At 49.5% G+C, this 20751-nt stretch overlaps 3 protein-coding genes across 3 annotated transcripts; 2 read left to right on the top strand and 1 right to left on the bottom strand.

Annotated features, from left to right (window-relative positions):
• Positions 1–157: 157 nt before the first annotated feature.
• Positions 158–2203, top strand: DCS_03733 (pentatricopeptide repeat protein; the record flags this gene model as incomplete). Its single annotated transcript, XM_040801046.1, has 2 exons — positions 158–607; positions 680–2203. 2 exons carry the CDS (start codon positions 158–160, stop codon positions 2201–2203), a joined length of 1974 nt encoding a protein of 657 aa, XP_040656079.1.
• Positions 2204–3664: 1461 nt separating this feature from the next.
• Positions 3665–8300, top strand: DCS_03732 (DNA polymerase alpha catalytic subunit; the record flags this gene model as incomplete). The annotated part of the gene is made up of 5 exons (XM_040801045.1): positions 3665–3959; positions 4022–4125; positions 4188–5166; positions 5221–6500; positions 6582–8300. The coding sequence occupies 5 exons, from the start codon at positions 3665–3667 to the stop codon at positions 8298–8300; spliced, it is 4377 nt and encodes a 1458-aa protein (XP_040656078.1).
• Positions 8301–9399: 1099 nt separating this feature from the next.
• Positions 9400–14216, bottom strand: DCS_03731 (Eukaryotic translation initiation factor 4 gamma; the record flags this gene model as incomplete). Its single annotated transcript, XM_040801044.1, has 5 exons — positions 9400–9502; positions 9564–9913; positions 9975–12719; positions 13080–13520; positions 13620–14216. 5 exons carry the CDS (start codon positions 14214–14216, stop codon positions 9400–9402), a joined length of 4236 nt encoding a protein of 1411 aa, XP_040656077.1.
• Positions 14217–20751: the final 6535 nt, after the last annotated feature.

Raw genomic sequence — 20751 nt, 5'->3', positions numbered from 1 at the left:
GCGCAAGTACATGTACGGAGTTGCAGCGGTCTAAGTACTTAACAGTACTTAAATCACCAATTCTTATCGATAAGACGATATCGGCAGCATTGATTTCTGACCAGATTCGAACACCCAACTCATAACTTGACAGACATCATCAGGCAGTCGCTCTACCATGCCAAGTCGCTCTCTGAATGGTTGTGCGTGTTTGCGCTGGGCTATCCGTGCCACCGGGCGCGGACAGGTCACTATCGAGAGCTCGACTGTGCGCAGCGCTTCCGCCTCTTGGGCATTGGGCAGCCGAAGGCATACGACCTCATCGGCCGCAGAACCACTGGATGTGCCGCAAAGCTTGCAGGTTGAGCTGGCCGGCTTTAAAGCAACGGATAGGAGAGAAAAGGCAAAGCTTCAGCGGATAGTGAACAAGCACCTCACCTACATGGACGACCCGTGGAAGATAGCCCACCATGTCGAACAAACCCTACAGAAGGACCGCTTCGACGAGGCTTTGCTCCTAACGCAACAAGCCAGCAGGGATCGACAGGTAGAAGTCGCTTGGAACCACCTGATCGGCTACCAGTTTGGCAAGCAGCAACTGAAAGGGGGCATAAAACTTTTCAACGATGTGAGCTCAGCAAACCTCGTCCCCCTCCTCGGCTTTTGGCCGCGAACGTGCCTGCCGCTGACACACCAACAGATGAAGAAACGCGGCCAGCTACCAAACATGCAGACCTTTACCATTATATTCCGCGGTTGTGCGAGATCGCAGCATCCCAAAGCCGCCGTCGCCGAAGCTGTGAAGCACTACAACATGCTCATGGCCGACAAACGCCTGCAGCCGAACTCGATTCACCTGAACGCCGTGCTCAACGTCTGCGCCAGGGCGGGTGACCTAGACTCCATGTTTCTAATTGCTGATAGCGTAAACGATTCGACGCGCGCGCCAACCTCTTATACTTATACGACCATCCTCAACGCTCTGCGCCACAGCATGCTGAAGGAAATAAAAGACCTGACTTCTGAGCAGCAGGCCGCCAATGTGGAAAAGACTGTTAGTCGTGCCAAGGGATTGTGGGCCGAAGTTGTCGACAAATGGGGACGTGGCCGCCTGACGATTGATGAGGAGCTCGTTTGCTCCATGGGCCGCGTGCTACTGCTGCCCTCCACGCGCCAGGGCAAGCGCGAGGTGTTGGATTTGTTGCAGCAGACAATGGGCATCCCAAATCTGACCAAGACGCTCGGTTCGAACATGGCTCAAGAGGAAGACACACGCACCATTGCTGCCCCGGGCTCCAAGGGTTCGAACGCCGTCCCCGGTCGAAATACCCTCGCGCTGGTTCTCACCACCCTGGCCTCGGCCAGGCTCACCACCATCGGCATCAAGTATTGGAACCTCTTGGTCCGCAATTACGGCATTGTCCCCGATCAGGATAATTGGCTCCGCATGTTGGGGATGCTCAAGTGTGCCAAGGCGAGCGCGCACGCCGCCGCGATCCTTGACATCATGCCTGACGAGTACGTCGACGCCAAGTCGTATGGCATCGCCATGGAGACTTGCGTCCGTGACAACATCAACCCGAACGCGATACAAAACTCGGCCGCTATTCTCGACTCTATGATGAATCGCCTCCCTGTGCCTGACGTACACGCCCTCCGCCTCTTCCTGCGCGTCGCTCTTGTCAGCCACTTCCACCTCCGCGCCAAATCTAAGAATGGTGACGAGGTTGCCGCCAAACGGGAGTACGGCATCCAGATCACGACAGCCCTCGCGCGTCTCTGGGAGCCCTACAAGAAGGTCCACTACCACTACTTCAAGGCCACGCCCCGACCATCCGATGCGAAGGAGGATCGCGCTCTGTACAACTGCAAGCGAGAAGTGGTTTCCATTGCGCGCCTGATGTTCAGCGCCTTCAATAAGGTCATCAATGAACGCATGCTGCCGGAAAAAAACCTTCGTGAGCTGCGGCCCATCGGGGCCAAGATCAATCGGGAGATCCAACGTTTCTACTCCAACCGTGAGGAAACGGAACCCAAGCTGTGCGCAACGTCCAAGGAGGGGCACTCATCAGAAGCGATGGAGGAAGAACACGACGACGCTGAGAAATTCCAGTTCAGGCCCGGTGGTGACTTTGTGTGGGGCACCTCCCGTGGCCCTCCTCGTACGAGCCCACGCACTACTGGAAACCACTTGGGAGCTGGTAGCAGCACCGCCAAAGGTTGATGATGGTGATGCACCCAGTTGGCTGTATAAGTTTCATGTCTACGAGCATGCGGATGCGATTGGCACAAGTACCACGCGAAATAGCGCAGGCTGCGAGTTTAGCTGTGCTGCCCGCGGGCTCGATCATGAGCTCGTTGGAGGGGAGGCTTCTGGTTTCCTACGCCCTCCTTCATTCCCTGCGTTGCACGGCAAGGTCTTCCCGGTTTGAACGTGAGCGACCACTGAGGGCCGAAAGGCCCATACAAGACCGCGTACCCGCGATGCAATGTATTACTCGGGCAATCCTCTGAATTCGCACCGGCCAGAAATATCAAGTCGTTCCAAGGCTGTTCGTCCTTCGGCCATTCATACGAACGCATTCTGGGTCGGCCAGTGCAACACAGGCTACTATAAAATCTTCCGGAATACTAATGACCGTTAAGCTCGTCCGTCGGATCATCCTCTACACATTTCATCAGGCAAAAGGTTGCTCCTCACTCTCGCGACCTTGGGTAATCACCAACCCATGATTAAGGCTTTTGGTGTAAGTCGGTCACATGATATATTACAAGCACAATGTGCGGTGGGCGGTAATTACCAGGTTTGGTCATCAGATGCAGGGAGGGATGCCCAAGGAGAGGTTCCGTAAGCATACAACGCCATCCCGCGGCTTCTCTGACACTGCTGTCTTCGAAAGCCGCTCGGGCACTCCATCCGTATGGCCATCAAGGTCAGTGGAGGAGATGCGATGTTTTAGCTTGTAGATACCTTGGAATCATCACACGGGGGGGGGAGGTTGGCATCAGTTTGTACTGTACTTCCTGGGTTCCTTTCAAAGCTGCCGGGTGCTGCCTTGCTCCAAAATTACACAGCAGCAAGCCAATGTTCGTCCCAGTTGAGTACTAGGTACTAAAGGACGTGCTGCACTATGCTAGACTCCGTCTAACTCGGCGGTAGCATTGTTGAGGTGGATACTACTCCAGCGCATACTTACTGTACTGTGCTGTACCTAGTAATTAGACAGTGCAGTACTCGTACGGGAAGTACGGAGTGCATGTACTGCACACTGATAATAGCTGAAAGCACAGTGCGTTGTCACTCACCACACTGAATACTTCGTCTATGATAAATGGGCCCATTAAAACGCGACACGGTGGCGCGACGCGCACAGTTCAATCGCGCGACACTCTTTTAAGTACTCTCTAGTCGAGGCCGTAAGTACTCCCTACACTGTATTATTAGTAGGTACTTGCAGATGCTGAACGTGTACAGTGCCTAGGCCCTGGTGCACTTGCCGTTATTCGCGCTGGTGATCCAGCACTAGGTACCACATGAAGTGAAGTCCTTGGGCCGCTTGGAGACGCATCCGCAGCACGTCTGGCACCCACCGTATTGCATCCTTCCTCAATCACCAACATCCCATCGGCTCTGGATGCCCTGCCCTGTTTCCGCCCATGACCTCCGATTATCAGGCAGCCCACAATGCCAAAGGTTGATCACCGAGCCAAGCTCGCGGAGCTCAGGGCGTTGCGCCAGTCAGGCAAGAAAGCCTTTGACCGCTACCGCGTTGACGATGCAGACAATCTCTACGACGAGGTGGACGAAGATGGCTACAAGAAGATCGTCCGTGATCGTCTCAACGAGGATGACTTTGTAGTCGACGACAATGGCGAGGGATACGCCGACGACGGTCGTGAAGAGTGGGATCGTGTCCGACAATCTGAATCGGACAGCGATGACGATAGAACACACCGTCAAGGCCGCCGTAGCAAAGCGGGTTTGTTCTCACCCTGCAACAGTCTCTGTCACTGGCCATTGTTCATGTCTGACTGATGCTAGCCACGAAGAACGTTGACGACAGACAGGTCAAGAGGGACGACAGCGACCGTCACATCAGCGATTATTTCAACAAGGGCGCTGGCAAGGTTCAACCCAGACCGAAGGTATCACAAGCAAAACGAGGAGAAACCACACCCCTTCCACGTACTAATTCCATGTTTTCCAGGTAAATCAGACAAAGGGGGATGACGAATTTATGGCGAATCTCCTGGACGAAGTCGACTCTGGCATTCCTTCGTCCGCAGCCAGGGACACGAAGCTGGATAGCCCAGCAGGCCGCAGCAAGGCCAGACCCCCCTCACCCGCACCCGCACCCGCCCCCAAGAGGCAAAAGCGTGACGGTTCCCATCTGTCGTCCCCTTGCGCGCCAGCCGGCATGTTGGGTGACGACAATTTCCTACCTCCAGTCGGCGATGGGCCATTCGGAGCAGAGGATCAACTCATGAGCGACGGCCCCGCGCCTTCTTCTCCGGCCGCCAAGGTTGCGGAGCGGAAGGCTCAGCTAAAGCAGGAGCTGCAAGGCGATGAGGACGAAGACATGATGGAGGTTGCCCATGCAGGCGCGGTGAAGACGGCAAGCGTCAATTTGTCAGCGGCTCGACCAGTCAAGAAGCTGCTCAAGCCAGATCCTCACCCCTCCCCGGCCAGCTCATCCCCTGCCAACACTATCGCTGCAAACACTGTCGATTCATCATCCTGGAACGACCTCACGAAGAAGCTCAATGTCGTCGATCATCCCCACCCATCGGAAACGAGAGGAATCGGCAAGATCGACCACAATGATGCCCTCGAGGCCGATGGCAGTCTTAACTTTTTTTGGATAGACTATGCCGAAGTGAACGGAAGTCTTTGTCTGTTCGGCAAGGTGTTGAACAAGAAGAACAAGTCGTACACGAGTTGCTTCGTCAAGGTCGACAACATTCTGAGGAAGTTGTATTTCCTGCCTCGCCAGCAGCGTGTTCGCGATGGCGAGGACACGTGTGACGACGTCAAGATGGTGGACGTTTATGAGGAAGTGGACGAGTTGATGACCAAGATGAATATTGGCATGTACAAGATCAAAGCGTGCACCCGCAAGTATGCCTTTGAACTTGCCGGCATACCGAGAGAAACGCAGTATTTGAAGCTATTCTACCCGTACACAAGTAATCACATCCCTTTGCCCCTGTCCATAGAGGCATCGCTAACTCTCGTTGCAGAACCTCCCATTGATGCAAGCGCAACTGGGGAAACATTTTCCCATGTGTTTGGTACCAACACTGCGCTCTTCGAACAGTTCGTCCTCTGGAAGAACATCATGGGCCCTTGTTGGCTCAAAATCCGGGATGCCGACTTTGGCACAATCAAAAACGCATCCCACTGCAGGCTTGAGGTATTAGCCGAGCATCCTGACATGGTGTCGACGATGAGCGAGTCTGATGGTCTTGACGCACCCCCCTTGACCCTCATGAGTATCGCGCTCCGAACGGCCTTCAATGCTCGGGAGAACAAGCAGGAGATACTCGCCATCAGCGCTCGAATTTACGACAGAGTGTTTCTCGGCGACACCACGCCTGCGGAAAAGATGCCGTGCCGAACTTTCACAATTATTAGACCTCATGGACAAGTGTTTCCCCTTGGCTTTGACCAACTGGTGAGGCAGAGGAACAGGGGTCTCATCGTCCTCAAGAAGTCCGAGTCGGAGCTTCTGAGTTTCTTCTTGGCTCAGATAGACGTCGTTGATCCCGACGTCATTCTAGGTCATCAGTTGGAGGGTGTGGACTATAGCGTCGTGCTGAACCGCCTACATGAGAAAAAGATACATCACTGGTCAAGGCTTGGGCGGCTACGACGAGCACAATGGCCTGCTTCCATTGGGAAAGTGGGTGGCAACGTCTTTGCCGAGCGTCAGATCATAGCTGGGCGTTTACTCTGCGATATCGCGAACGATGCTGGAAAATCCACAATGTTCAAGTGCCAGTCCTGGAGTTTGACGGAGATGTGCAGCCTCTACCTTTCTGGAGACAATCGCCGGCGGGATATCGATAACGAGGCTGCCCTGAATGGCTGGGCCAGGGAAAAGCAAGGCTTGATGGACTACATTACGCATCTGGAGGCAGACACTCACTACATCGCCGCCCTGGCTCTCGGGGTTCAACTCCTTCCGCTAACCAAAGTTCTCACCAACCTGGCTGGCAATTCGTGGGCCCGCACCTTGACAGGTACCCGTGCCGAACGAAATGAGTTTATTCTGCTGCACGAATTTCACCGCAATAAATACATCTGCCCTGACAAGCAAGGTTTTCGCGGTCGCCAAAAGGCTGAGGAAGAAGATCAAAGTGGAGGGAAGAGGAAGGATAAGTACAAGGGTGGCCTCGTCTTCGAGCCTGAAAAGGGCCTCTACGACAAGTTTGTGCTTGTCATGGATTTCAACTCTTTGTACCCGTCGATCATTCAGGAATTCAACATTTGCTTTACCACGGTGGAGAGAGCGAGTTTGGTAAAGCCACCTGCCCTCCTATCCCCACCGTTCTCATTCTTTCTACAAGCCCACGGCTTCAGCTGACCACCATATGTGCAGGTTGATGATGATACAGTTCCCGAAATCCCCGCCAACCAAGACCAAGGCATCCTGCCAAGGCTCATCGCTACACTTGTCAGTCGCCGTCGCCAAGTAAAGTCTCTGATGAAGGACAAGAGCGCCACTCCTCAGCAGCTTGCGACGTGGGATATCAAACAGTTTGCCCTGAAGCTCACGGCAAACTCCATGTATGGCTGCTTGGGCTATACAAAATCTCGCTTCTACGCTCGACCATTGGCCATGTTGACGACATTCAAAGGCCGTGAGATTCTTAGGAGCACCAAAGAACTGGCAGAGGGCAAATCGCTTCAGGTCATTTACGGCGATACGGACTCAGTCATGATCAATGCCAATGTGAACTCGGTCGCGGATGCTTTCAAGGTCGGCAATGAGTTTAAGAAGGCTGTCAACGATCAATATAGGCTACTAGAGATCGACATCGACAATGTCTTTCGTCGTATCCTTCTTCAGGCCAAGAAGAAATATGCCGCCATCAACCTCGTCGAGAAGGACGGCAAATTTGTTGAAGAAATGGAAGTCAAGGGCCTGGATATGAAGCGCCGGGAATACTGCGCCCTGTCCAAGGAAATCTCCAAGCACTTGCTCGACGAGATCCTATCTGGAGACGAAACCGAGCTTGCTGTTGCCTCTATCCACGAATATTTACGCGACATTGCGCACAAGATGCGTGAACAGGCCATCCCAACAGCAAAGTACATCATCTACACCCAGCTTGGTAAGGCTCCAAAAGAGTATCCCAATGCCGACTCCATGCCGCAGGTCCAGGTCGCTCTCCGCGATATTGCCCGTGGCAAGCCGGTACGGAAGGGCGATGTCGTTTCGTACATTGTCACCGGTGATGGCAAGAGCTCGGATCCCGCGCCGAAGAGGGCTTTCTCACCGGCAGATCTCAAGGCGGACTCCAGTCTGCAGCCAGATGTTGAGTACTACTTGAGCAAACAAATATTCCCCCCTGTCGAAAGATTATGTGCCAACATCGTCGGCACATCCGCGTCCCAGCTTGCCGAGCAGCTGGGGTTGGATATTCGACGGTACGGCTCGCACGAGACGCGGCAGCCGAGCAACATTTCCGACGAACTCGAGATTCATCCACTTGACTCTCAGATTTCGGATGAAATAAGATTTCGTGAATGTGCGAGGCTCTCTCTCCAATGCCGCAAATGCAAGGCTAGCACGGTCTTCGAAGGTCTCACCGCATCCCTGGACTACACCTCCGCTTTAGGCGTCCTCTGCAGCGGCTGCCGAGCAGTTTTGCCTCTCCACTCTATCGTCGCCCAGGTTGAGCACGCAGTTCGTGCGCAGACCTCCCGATACTACGAGGGCTGGCTCGTCTGTGACGACTCCCAGTGCGCCAACCGCACCCGCCAGATAAGCGTCTATGGCACCCGGTGTCTCGGTCCGAGGGGGCTGGCACATGACTGCCTTGGACATATGCGATACGAATACACCGAGAAGGCCATTTACAACCAGCTCGTCTACTTTGCCAGTATATGGGACGTCGACAAAGCGCGCTCCAAAGCTTCTAATGTCAACGGTGATTCGTCAGTGGGAGACCGTGACGTGATCCTAGCCTTGGCGGAGCATAATCGTGTCCGCTTTGAAACAGTCAAGGGCGTGATAGACAAGTACCTGGACAAGTGCGGACGGCAGTGGGTTGCCATGGATACTTTATTCGCTAAGCTAGGCTGCAATCAGTAGTCGGCTGCAGTCGGTTGGCCAGTAGGACCAACTAATGATATCTCCGGACATGGGGGGATGGTGGTTGATTCAAGGCGAATCGAGAGGGTTGCATAGCATACGCTCGTCTCTATGCATTGCTTGCTGATGTTTTCATCAAGAAGAGAAGGAATAGCTCTGCGGCGTTGGGTCTTATCATGGATCCTCTGCATATTTGAGGATCTGCTGCTTGGCTTGTTGCTGTAGTCGCGGTCATGATCAAGAATCGTCGTCGATAATTCTTTCCCCCAAGTAATTGATTGCCTCACGCTGACATAGCATATCTCGATCACGCCCTCCCAGGGCAAGTGTACGTACGTTAGTGTATATTTCCGTCAATTCATCGGCCAGCCAATGGCTACCTCAAAATTAGATGTACAGTAAAAATAGCAAGACCGCAACAGAAGCACCTCGTTCCATTTGGTCTTTTCCCATCCTGCAACTATAGAACCGAGGACCTCCAGTAGACCGGCGGTATTCTTGCACTACAACCGTCTCCAACGAATGTACTGGGTTGGGAATCGACTTGACAAAGTCGTAGAAGTCTTGATTGCTTTGTCATCCCCGACTTTTGGGTCCTGAGTCCCAAATCAACATTTCCTTGCGTCTCCAGTCCTCCTCACATCTTGGGCGTCGAAGTACACATCCGCAGGCTTTCCCATACAGTGCCGCTGTCTTGATGGTCTCGATACCGCGTAGTATTAGTGAGAACACTCAATGGTCCGCATGCGCTTCCCATCATTCGATCCGGCGCTACCTTGTGCGCAACGAGCCAATGGACTTGCTGATTATCATCCGCGATTCTTCAATTCGGATAAAGGCACTAACCAGACCAGCGACGGTCGATTGAATAAACTAACACGCTGAATATAGGGACCTTTCATCAACGACTGTCTCTTCACTCTCCGCTTTCTGCTAGGTAAGTAGTGAATGAAGTGATGCGTCATCAATTGAAATGTGCCGGTAACTTTCGGGGATGCATTGCACCAAAGCCTGTAAACGCAAAAACACACAAGTCAAACCACAAATCCCACCAAACTTAGTCTATCATCCGAAACGAATGAGGCTGAATGTGAATATCTCATTCCTTCTTGCCGCTGTCGGGAATGGCCTTTGTCAGTGAAGGGGAGGGCCCAGCAGAAGGGGGGGAGGCTGGGTGTTCTGTTTCCATGGTCGCAAGCAAGCTGCGTGGCGTTAGTTTTCACGTCCAAGCTAGAACTCGACGAGGAAACGGTGAGCAATTACCTAAATGCGTTCGAGTTGGAGTTGCTATCGCGATTTGGGGGGGTTCCCGTGCGAGACGAGGCAGCAGAGTCGTCGCCGGGACGGCCAAGTGAGCCACCTGGTCCGAGACGCCTGCCACTGTTGCTACGCGAAGCGAACATGGAAGTAGGGCCTAGGGTTACATTCTGGCTGGATATCCTGCTGGCTGACCCCTTCAGGCGCCTCAGATCGTCCATGGCGACCTGATTGCTCGTCTGCTGGGCGTAACCGGCGGAAAAGTTGCGGGCATCCCCACGCCCAGCTGGACGGCTACCTCCTCTTTGGTTGCTCCTTGCCGCCTCTTGGGCTTTGGCTGCCTGCGCAGCTTCGGCCTGATACGATTGCAGGTCAGCATGACTCTCGTTACTCTGTGCTCATGTTGATAAAGCTTACCTCTACACGAACCTCCTCTAGCGTCTTGGGCCCCTTGTTGGCCTCCTTGGAAACCCAGTTCGCCTTTCGAAGGTCCAGCACGTCTAGAAGCATGAATTTCAACCGGCTCGGGAGTTCTGGAAGCTCTATCATCGTGTGAATCCGTTGGAAGTAGGCATCCATCATGGGGCGACCCTTCTCCGTCTGGTCCAGGTTGGCGCCAATGGTGCGAAGCAGCTTGCTCAATGACTCAATCTCGGCCTCATCAGGAATGCCTTTATAGTCGACAAGCTTGTGCACGCACTCATGCATGATGCGCTCCGTCAGCATCCCAAGCTTGTAGAGTTCGCCAATGAATTGAACCAGACCGAGGCCACGCCGCTTGGCGGCCGCCGCAATGTAATACTCGTCAGACAGCAGCGCTGCCTCACCTGACTTCTTGTCGGCGGTATCCTCCTCAGGTAAGTTGATAGACCAACCACGCTCAAACTCTTCCTGGCACCTGTTGAGGAGGTACTTGCGAAAGAGTGCGCCACCGCTCACAACGTTGCCGTTTTTGTCCTTGATGCGCTCGTCGCGGATTTCGGGACTCATAGTCTCCAGCATGCGCTTGCAAAACTTTGCATACATCGATGCCCAATGGGCTTCGTCCGTGGCCTTTTCGAACGTGAGCTGAATAACTTGGCGCAGGGTCCTGCCATCTGACTCGTCCTTTGACTGAGAAGCAATTTCGAGTATTTGTTCTGCAATTCGATCAAACTTTTCAGGGGTCATCTTGTTGAGTGCAGCCTTGACCTTTCTCTGAACCAGTTCAGGGTCCAGGTAGCCGCTGGGGGCCGCAACAGCAACGGCTTTGCCAATACTAGTAGGCTTCCAACCAGAAGATGATATCTGAATAGGCTTAATCTCCATCCCAGCAGTCAAAGGCATGGTCTTAGCAGCCTGCGCACTATTGGCGGCACCGTGGTCGTTCCGTCGGCTTCCACGAGTAGAGCGGCTAGACTGGCGGGGAGAGTTGGGCATGTTCCGCACATTAGATTGCGACGATGTGCGTGACATGGCAGTTGGGAAGGCGCTTGATCGTGCTGGAAACGAGCCCATCGAGTGAACCGGTGGCCGGGGCATTGTGCCGCTGGCCATAGCTAATCGGTCGGACGATGTCGTTCCTGGAGGCAGAGTGCGCCCCGGGGGAGGCGCATTGAACGCGCCCATTGAGAAGCCGCCGCCGCCGCCGCCGCCGCGAGAGCCTTGTCTTGCAGAACCCGGAGCCTGTGTTCGGGAGCCAGAGCGACCATCTGTGTCGCTAATGAGAGACTTGACCTGCTGGTGGAATTCGAGAGAGGGCTGCTCGGTAAAGACCTTCTGAAACTGCAGCAGAAAGGTGGCATCGTACTTGAAGGTCTTTCCCTTCTTCGCAACAGCAGCGTTCAACGCTGGGTTAGGGGAATGGATACCTTCGGGATAGATATCCTGCTCCATGATTTGCAGAAATCGCGCCGATTTGAGAGACTGCAGAGCCGCACTTGGCTGTGGCGGCTCGATTGCCTTTGTGTTCAGTGGCGCAAGATTCAAAGCAGCCGGCTTGGAGCTACGCTTTTCGCCCGCGCCAGACTTCTGCCCAGCAGGGTCCCCTGGAGATGGTTGCCTCTCGCCGTCAATCTTCATGTCGGCAAGCTTGTCGGCAATGCTATCCATGCCGGCCGGTTCGGATTCTTTGCCGGTTCGGAATTGTGCGAGGGCGTCGGCAACCGACAACCCCTTACCAGAGGCCTCTGCGTCCTTTCGCCTGTTCTCCTTCTCTTCTTCCAATCGTTCCATTTCCCGTTCCTGCTCTCGGAGCTTACGGTCTTCCTCCGCCGCGTTGATCTTGCTCTGCTCTGCCTCCTTCTTCTTAGCCTCGGCCTTCTCAGCCTCCCGTCGTTTCTGGTGCACCTTCTCCTCCTCCTCGCGTTTTGCGTCAGCCTCTTCCATCTCGCGAATCATTCGCTCAATATCGTCCTCCTCAGGCTCTTCGGTTTTGACAGGTTCGGCTTGCTTGGCATCTTTGGTTTTCCTTGGCTCGTCCAGTGGCTCTTCGGATGTGACATTGAAGGTAGGAGTGGCGAGTGCGTTGTCTGCGGCACTTGGCTTGGCAGGACTTGGCTTCGCCTCGGGCGTGACCAGCTTTTCATCGTGAAGAGCTTGCTTTTCTTCCTGAACCTTGTTCTCCACAGCAGAAGCCAACGTAGCCTGCTTTATTTTCTCCTTCAACTCATCTTGAATCTCCTTCGTCGTCTTCGGTAGAGCGCGGCTCTCTGATCGACCTTGCGCGGGTGTACAAGACTTGGGGGGTGGAGTGGGCGCTGTTGAAGCCACAACAGGGGGGGTTTTGGATAATGGAACACTCGGCGCAGGCGAGGCGGGCTGCTTGAATGCGGATGTGTCAACGACCTCCCCAGCTGCATTCTTGATCTGAATTGCGGCGCTCTTCCTTCCAGGCTTCACGAAATTCTTCGCCGCCGGGTTGGGTTGTGCACCGTGGGCCTGTGGGGTCGATGAAACAATCACTTGCTGGTTCTGGTGGTTGGCGCTCGATGGTCGTTCAGGTAGCGAAGGGCTTCGCGACATGTTGTGGCTCTGCGAGTGATAGGGAGACGGAGCATACTGCTGACCGTAACCAGGAGAATTAGTCTGGGGTGGACCCATGTATGGCATGCCGTTATAACCATAAGGCATAGAGATGGGTCGGCCATATTGATCCATCTGCTGAGGAGGATATCCAAAGTTCTGGTTTTTCAAGGTCAGCCAAAGTTCAAATCCTCCATTCTCTGGAGACAAATCAAGGGATGGGGGTTTGCTCTTGCTAGGGACGATGAGGAGAGGTTGGGGTTTTGGTGCTTGCGAGGTTGATTTTGAGGAATAATCGTATATCACGTGCGTGCCACTATTATTCCGATCGCGAGACACTTGATCGTCATGTTGACCAAAACGGCGCGGATACTGGCCGACGTCGCTCTCATGAAGCTCACGCATATATTCCGGCCGACGTCCAGGCTGAAACTTTTCTTGCTCGCGACGTCCCTTGTTCCTTTTTGGGGGTTTGAAATGCATCTTGCTGGAACAGGCAACTGGGAAGGGGAGATGTACTTGATGCTGAGTCGCCATAGGCGGCGGGTAATGGTATTGTGGGGGTGTCTGTATCGACATGTTGGGCTGCATGTTGGCCTGTGCCATGTTGGGGGTGTTCGGCATTGATGGCACAAGTGCCGGACTTCGGTTTGGCTGGGGCGAATTCGGATAAGGCATGGTTCGAGACTGCGGTTGGAAGGACGGAGGCATGCCACGGCCTTGGCCGGGACCATTGCGGAACTGATTGTTGGGGGGGTAACCCATCTGGTTGCTGTAGGAGCTTCCATGAGGATTGAACCCGCCTCGACCACGACCGCCCTGGGGAGGAAAGTTGACCCTGCTAGGCCCACCGGGATTGTCGCTCTGAACGGAGTGGCTCGATTCACGTCGGAAATGAGTACCGGAGTGTGTCCCGGCGGCGTTAACATTCTGTGGGGCGGAGCCTTGTCTGATATGGCGCTGTGGGTTGGCATTAGCATCTTGCAATCGTTGATCGCGGGCCTGATGAAGAGTCGAATCGGATGGGGGCTCCGAACGAGATACATCATGAGTACTTACTTCGCCATCACTACTGAGGCTTCCGAAAGTCATTTGACCGCTGGGTTGTTGGAGGCCGGAGGGGGGACGACCGCCACTGGCCGAGGGCTGAGGGATGGGCGACGGAGAGTGTTCTGGGGATGTAACGCGCGGGTTCCCTCCAGGGATGGGGATAGGGGCAGAGCCGCCGGTCTGTGGTGTGCTGTGGACCATGGCGGGCGAGTCGAAGCCGAACTGAATGCCTGATTTAGCACCGCTGATTGAGCCACCGTTGGCAACATAACTATTGGGGCCGGTGGCAGCCATTGTCAAGGAGCTCTTTCTGGGGTGGCCCGAAACGGAACCGTTGGCGACAGAGGTGCCACGGGCAACAGCGGGAGTTGCAGAGTTATCGGCTATCTTGCCGTTCACGGGTGATGGCAAAGCGGCCTTGGCATTCTGCGCCGAGCGTTCAGATGTAGCACCAACCAAAGCGGGAGGTTGATTACTGGCAGCGACTAAGGGCGCCTGGACAGTGGGCTTCTTGGGCGCACCTGCAGCGGAAGCATATGAAGTCGCCGTTGTCGCAGAGGTGTTGGTCGCCGGGATGGGGTTCTGCTGATTAGCAGGTGAAGTCATTAAGGGAGAAGGCTTTCGCAATGCGAACGTGATTTCGGCGGTGTTTGCGTTGTAGTGGGGGGGGGTAGTGAATGGCAGTAGATGGGGAACTCGGTCGGAAAAAGAACTTCAGACCGAATGGCATCAATTCTTCCTCTGGCAAAGGGGAAAGCGAACACAGGTATTGTGTCAGAAACTTCTCAGGAGAGGACCAGGAATACGCGACAGAGGGCGATCGACACTCGATATAGGCCTCAACGTAGGAGGAATCAACCTGGCAATTCCTATTGATCAAGGAGTGATGGTGTCGGCCGAGAGCAAGATTGCAAACCGTGGAGACAGGTAGCGACCGTTGCGTTGCGGCAGACGGGCGAGAGAAGATTAGAGGGGCAGAGATTCTTCTCGTGCTGTAGACGCAGAAGAAAATTCTAATGCCGATGGAGGTTGAAGGGGCCTGGCGAGAAACTTCCACCGGACCACGAGGTGTTGATTGGTGATGGAGAGGATTTGGGAGGAAGTTTCGCCAGAAAAATTTGGGCTGCAGGTCATGAGTGGAAGGGGCAAGGGCCAGCCGGGGTGCGAGGGCGCCTAGCCCCTGGTCCAGTGAAACTTGCACCCACTGATTGCTCGGAAGCTTGCATTACTAACTGGTTTTGCTGAGGGACGCATCATACAGTGTCGCGTACGCATTGACGCACGGCATTTAAGCCACACAATCGCCCGTGCACACAGTGCTCGACTTGAAAGATAGGTTGCGCTACATCGTGGTCAGTCACAATCCTGCACACTACAAATAGCTCTTTACTCATACAGAGTAGGTACAGTACAGCACGGACATTTGCAGTATGACCTTGGTAAAAGTCTTTCTGCCCCGTGCGAGCACCCGTAATGTCGCCAACCTGATTTTGGGCTCAAATGAAATCATCTGCCGTATTCACACAGATTAATCTTCTAGCAACAGATAATTTTAACAGTTAGGCTACGGACAAGTATCTTTCACTTACATTCTAGTTTGAAATATGCATAATTGAAGCATTGGATAAATTGCAATTGTTCTTAATATTATACATATACTACTTGTTCGACTTAAAAAAAAATCAATTAATTAGTATTTTAAATATTATTATATTAAGACCTCTCATATCATATTTTTTTTGCTTGAAGAAATGAGATAAGTTATTCCAGTAAATTTCAAGTTCTGTAATTTCATATTGTAATGTGCTAGTTTGATATTAATTTAGTACGCTAGACAAATATATTAAGCATTGTATTATAATAAAGATGTTATTAAGAACACGTCTAACTACTGGTTGTTATATAATCCAAAAGAAAAAAGTAACTATTTAGGAAATCCTGTAGAATTTATTCAGGATATTACTTATAAAATTATAAGGAGGTTCTAGGGTTTTCTAGGCCATATCTAGAGTGTCGCGTTAGGAAATTATTAAAGATACTTTGATATTATTATCATAAGGACTATACACAATTCTTAAAAACTCTTTAAGAAATATATTATTATGAACTCGAGCCTAAACATTACACAAAGCAACGAAGGTACGGACTCATCTAGGGAATTTACCTGTAAAGGAAATACCTTAGCCCATTCTTTACTTTACTTCTAGCTAGTAAGTCTACCAATAAATGTTATAGTATCGGGCTACGCCCGATTGGGTAATATAAGACAAGGGGGACTACAGACCCACCCAAAGGGTACACATAGAAAGGAAGCCCTAACGGACAGGCAGTTCTTTTCTCTCTTCAAGTCTTCTAATAACCTTTATTAAGATTCTTAGAGCAGCTACCTAGTAACACCGTAACAATAAATCCCTATAAAATTCCTAGGATAGTAGTCATTTTGAGTTAGAAAAGAAGTTCCTAATAAATTCTAAGAGTACTTTTCAATATAGTAAAAAACCTTACTACTAGATTTAAGAAATTTCTTAGTTAAGAAGCTTCTCCCTATTAAAGACGCAGTATTATAAGCCGTTAGTAAATATCAATAGCTTTATCTCTTAATTATTTTTATTAAAGTAATAAAATATATACCTAAGTATTTATATACAGCTGTTATGGTATTGGGCTTAGCCCGATATAGGAGAACAAAGGGAACCAAGGGACCCACTAGGAGGAACGCATACAACTAGAAGCCCTAGTTGTTAGGTAGTTTTCCCTCCTTTAAGTCTTTTAATAAATATTATTGAGAGTCCTAGAGCAGTCGCCTAGCGACTCCGTAATATTTAAAAGACTTTACTTATACCGGTTAGGAGGAAGGAAAAGCCTAACTATTATAAGTTAAAATAGATAAGGGAAAGCCCAAAGAAATTAACCTTCAGTAAGTTATAGAGGACTTTATAGCAAAAGTCTATACAGAGTTTGGCCGAATATACGCCTAAATAGAAACGTACTCTATATAAATCTTAGCTCTACAGAAGAATAGGTAGCAATAGGTATAGTAGGACTTAGGGCATTTATCGGCCTAGCCAATAGATACCTTAACAATCGACCCCTAGCAGGAGCGGACCAGGGATAAGTCGGGTATACTATAGGCCTGTATTAAACGCAAACCGATTTCGGTTAGGGACCCGTATAACGGTAATAAGGGTACCTTTGCAGCCTAGAAGTTCTGCATAGACCGTAAGCTCCGAGTGGATAAGGACTTTATTGGGTCCGCCTAGGACCAATAGATCTTTATTTAGTAAAACCTTTTAGCCAAAGTCTAGTAACGAGTTACAATATACTTCGAAGAAGGCTCCCGTATCGGTTACGACCCGTTCTAATTCCTAACGTACCTCGAATCGGCTTACAGCGACCCTTACTGCTAGTAACTAGCGGTTATTGAACTAGAGGATATTAGGTAAGGGACGTTAGAGTCGTTCCTAGCGTTCCTTATACGCTTCGAAGAGAAGCTTATACTAGTAGGAGGGATATATTAGCCTAGCGAGGTAAAACTTATAAAGCTCTATATTGGGCTAACTAAGAGAATAAGGGACTATATCCTCTAGCGAGGGACTACAATAGATAACTATAATAAGGCGGTCGATATATATAAACGAATTGCATCCGAAATAGAATTGCAATATATAGAGGATAAAATTAAGGACTAGGGCGGGCCCGGCTAAGGGACGGCTAGGGCAACCCCCTAACCCAATAAGGACAGTAATACTCTAATATTAGGGGTCAATACGGTAGGCTCTAGGGCTACAGCCGGGCCTAAGGCGGTTATAACTAGACCGACAACAAAAACAAACCAAGGCCAAAGCAGGCCCCAATAGCGGGCGAAATAGGTTATATAGGAAGAGAGAGACAGGCATAGGGCAGCCGGTATATATATCCGCTATAGGGAGGGAGGCTACTATATTTAACAATACCTATAACAAGCCGTAATCCTATATACCCTAGGGATAAGTATTTAGGCCGCTTAGGGGGAAGAATATATTTATAAGGAATTAAAGACTAAGGAAGAGGAGGGAAATAAAGCGCCTTCGAGCTAAGTCTCGCTTAAAGGTACTAAGGGTTTATAGGTAAGCAGACTATAAGGAACTAGGGGAATTAAGAGACTAAGTTTAAAAAGATTATACTAAGGATAGATAAACTACCCTTTCTTATTGCTATACTTATAAATTCTATAAGGTTCCTTAATATTTAAATTAATAGCGGCTATAACTACTATAGGGCTATTAGCGAAAGAATAGCCTAACGCCTGTAACTTAAGCTTATCCCTCTCCTAACAAAACGGCTACTCTAAACGGCTATTATAATATCTCGGCGGAATATAGGTAATACCCTTACCTACCCTACAATAACTAATATAGTCCGTACGATAATCGATATAGATAGCTAGGAGAGCCTAGTACTACTATACGTTATCCTAGGCCTAAGTCGAGATACTATACTAAGCCTACTATAGATAGAATACCGATAGGTAACCCTAAACGCAATAGATCGAACTCTTACAATTGGAGCAGTAGGTAACTAAATCGTATAAGCAAACAATATCCGCCCTCCCAACAGATCCCAAGAGGTATACCTTATACTAATATAAACCTTTTTACGGAAACAATAGGGAGTACTAGTAGTAATAAGCTTATAAGAAATAGTAATAAAACTATAAGAAATAGCGCTATAAGTACCTAAAAGCATAAATATAATAATAATAGCCCTACCTACTCTTTTAGTAGCCCTTTAGGACTATACTAACCTTTTCGATAAGGAATAGGCCTTAGGCCTACTACTATACCGGGGCTCCTAAGACTACTATATCCAACTATAATAAAACAATAAGGGAGAAACACTATAGCTACCCTAGGGTCTACTATATAATATACTATAAGACTAACTACTTAAAGTCCGTAAGCAGATTATAGACCTACTAGATAAGGAATAGATATAGGTAAGCTCGTTAGTAGTAGTAGTACTAATACTACTTACTAAGAAAGAAAACAAAGGATAAAGGCTATATATAGACTACCGGGCCCTAAATAAGATTATATAATAGGACCGTTACCTACTCCTATTAGTTAAAGAAATACTCTACTTACTCTTAGGGGTACGCTAGTTTACTAAACTAAATATATAAGCAGTATTCTATAAGTTATATATAGCGCTAGGAGATAAACTACTTACGGTATTCTATATACAATTTAGTCTATTCGAATAGTTAGTCTGTCCCTTCGGCCTAGCCGGAGTACTAGCTTTATTCTAAAGATATATTAACAGGGTATTATAGGATAAATTAGGGGAGTAAGTTATAGCCTATTTAGACAATATCCTAATCTATACCTCCGGATCGAAGGCCGACTATATTACTAAGGTTAGGGAAATCCTTAAGCGGCTCCGGGCAGCCGGTCTTTACCTAAATCTCAATAAATATACATTCGTAATAACAAAAGTTAAATACCTTAGGTTTATTATTTAAGCAGGCATTAAGGTTAGGCCTAACCTAGCGAAAATTGCTGTAATTTAAGAATAGCAACTACCTACTAAGGTAAGGGGGATTAGGAGCTTCCTAGGCTTTACGAACTTTTACTGTAAATTTATTCTTAATTTTGCAAGCCTTACAAAACTACTTATAGCCCTTATAGGGAGGGGTATACTATTTCGCTAGGGACCCGAAGAAAATATAGCCTTCTAATCCCTTAAGCGTACCTTTTCGTTATACCCAATCCTAGTATAATAGGACCTAGATAGGAAGACTCTTATTAAGACCAATTGCTTAAGTAAGGTACTAGGCAGATACCTCTTGCAAATTAATAGTAAGGGGGTCCTACGACCAGTAGCCTACTACTTAGCTAAACTTACACTAGTAGAAAGGAATTATACAATTTACAATAAGGAACTTCTAGTAATTATTAGCTATCTTAAGGCGTAGTCGGTAGACCTATAAGGCATTATAGAACTATTTATTATTCTAACGGACTATAAGAACCTTAAATACTTTACTAAACTACGGGAGATATCGGAACGATAGGTACGATAGGCGAAAGTCCTTACAAACTTTAATTACTCGCTATAGTATAGACCGGGCTTATAAGTACAACGGCCGGATGCGCTCTTGCATTAGGAATAGGACAAGGAGGACACACTACGCCTAGGATAAATACTTTAGCCGATATTAATCTCTATACTACAGGAGGCGCCTAAAGGCTAACCCGCATAAGAAGGTCCTAACGCCTAGGACACCTAGGATACAGTAATTATAAATATAGGTATAGATTGGGCGAATATAGGGATAGACCGGGCTCGGGCTAGCTATAAAGTACTAAGTGCCTAAGATATAATAGCTATAAATACGGGGGCGGACCGGGCCCGTCTAGAGATAGAAGGGGGATAGGGAGCTATCGATATATCCTAACTGCTCCTAGCAGTATAGGGACTGCTCCTAGTAGTATAGGGACCAATAGGGAGGGAGATACTATTTCTATAGGATATACTAGCCGGCTAACTGCTCTTCCCGGAACCCTACCTATAGGAATTATAGGACTAAGCGTTATAAAACAATACAATATATAAAGCTTAACAATAAGCAGTAGCAATAGGCGCGTAGAAATTCCTAGTAGAAGCAAAGATAAAAGAATAAACGGCTAATTATACTATTAGTACCTATAGCGCAATATACTATAGGGGACGCCTATAGGTACCTGCCTGGGAACTACTAATAATGCAAATAATACAATAGGTATACGAATTACCTATATCGGGCTACCCTAGTTATAACGGAATATTCCGCGTACTTTAGCGGGACTTCTACTAGGATAGTATATTATAGGATATAGTATAGTATATTCGGAATTACTACTACTACTGGAGCTATAAGAGCCGTCTATAGAGATAGGGACTCCTATAGCTAATCCCCCCGCTAGACCGTTACTGGAAGTAGATATCGATCGACTTTATAACCAACCTACTAGTATAGAACAATAAGGACCCCTAATTCTTAATAGTTATTATAGACCGCCTCTCTAAATTTATCCAACTTAAGGCAATAATTACAATAAGCGCAAAGGCTTATACGGAACGGTTTAAGACCTATTAGTAGCAATTTAGGGGTTTTCCCGCC

This window comes from Drechmeria coniospora, chromosome 02, assembly GCF_001625195.1.
Source record: "Drechmeria coniospora strain ARSEF 6962 chromosome 02, whole genome shotgun sequence".
NCBI classification, from domain to species: domain Eukaryota; kingdom Fungi; phylum Ascomycota; class Sordariomycetes; order Hypocreales; family Ophiocordycipitaceae; genus Drechmeria; species Drechmeria coniospora.
Note: the sequence above shows the minus strand (reverse complement) of the source record. Positions and strands in the feature narration are given on the sequence as shown.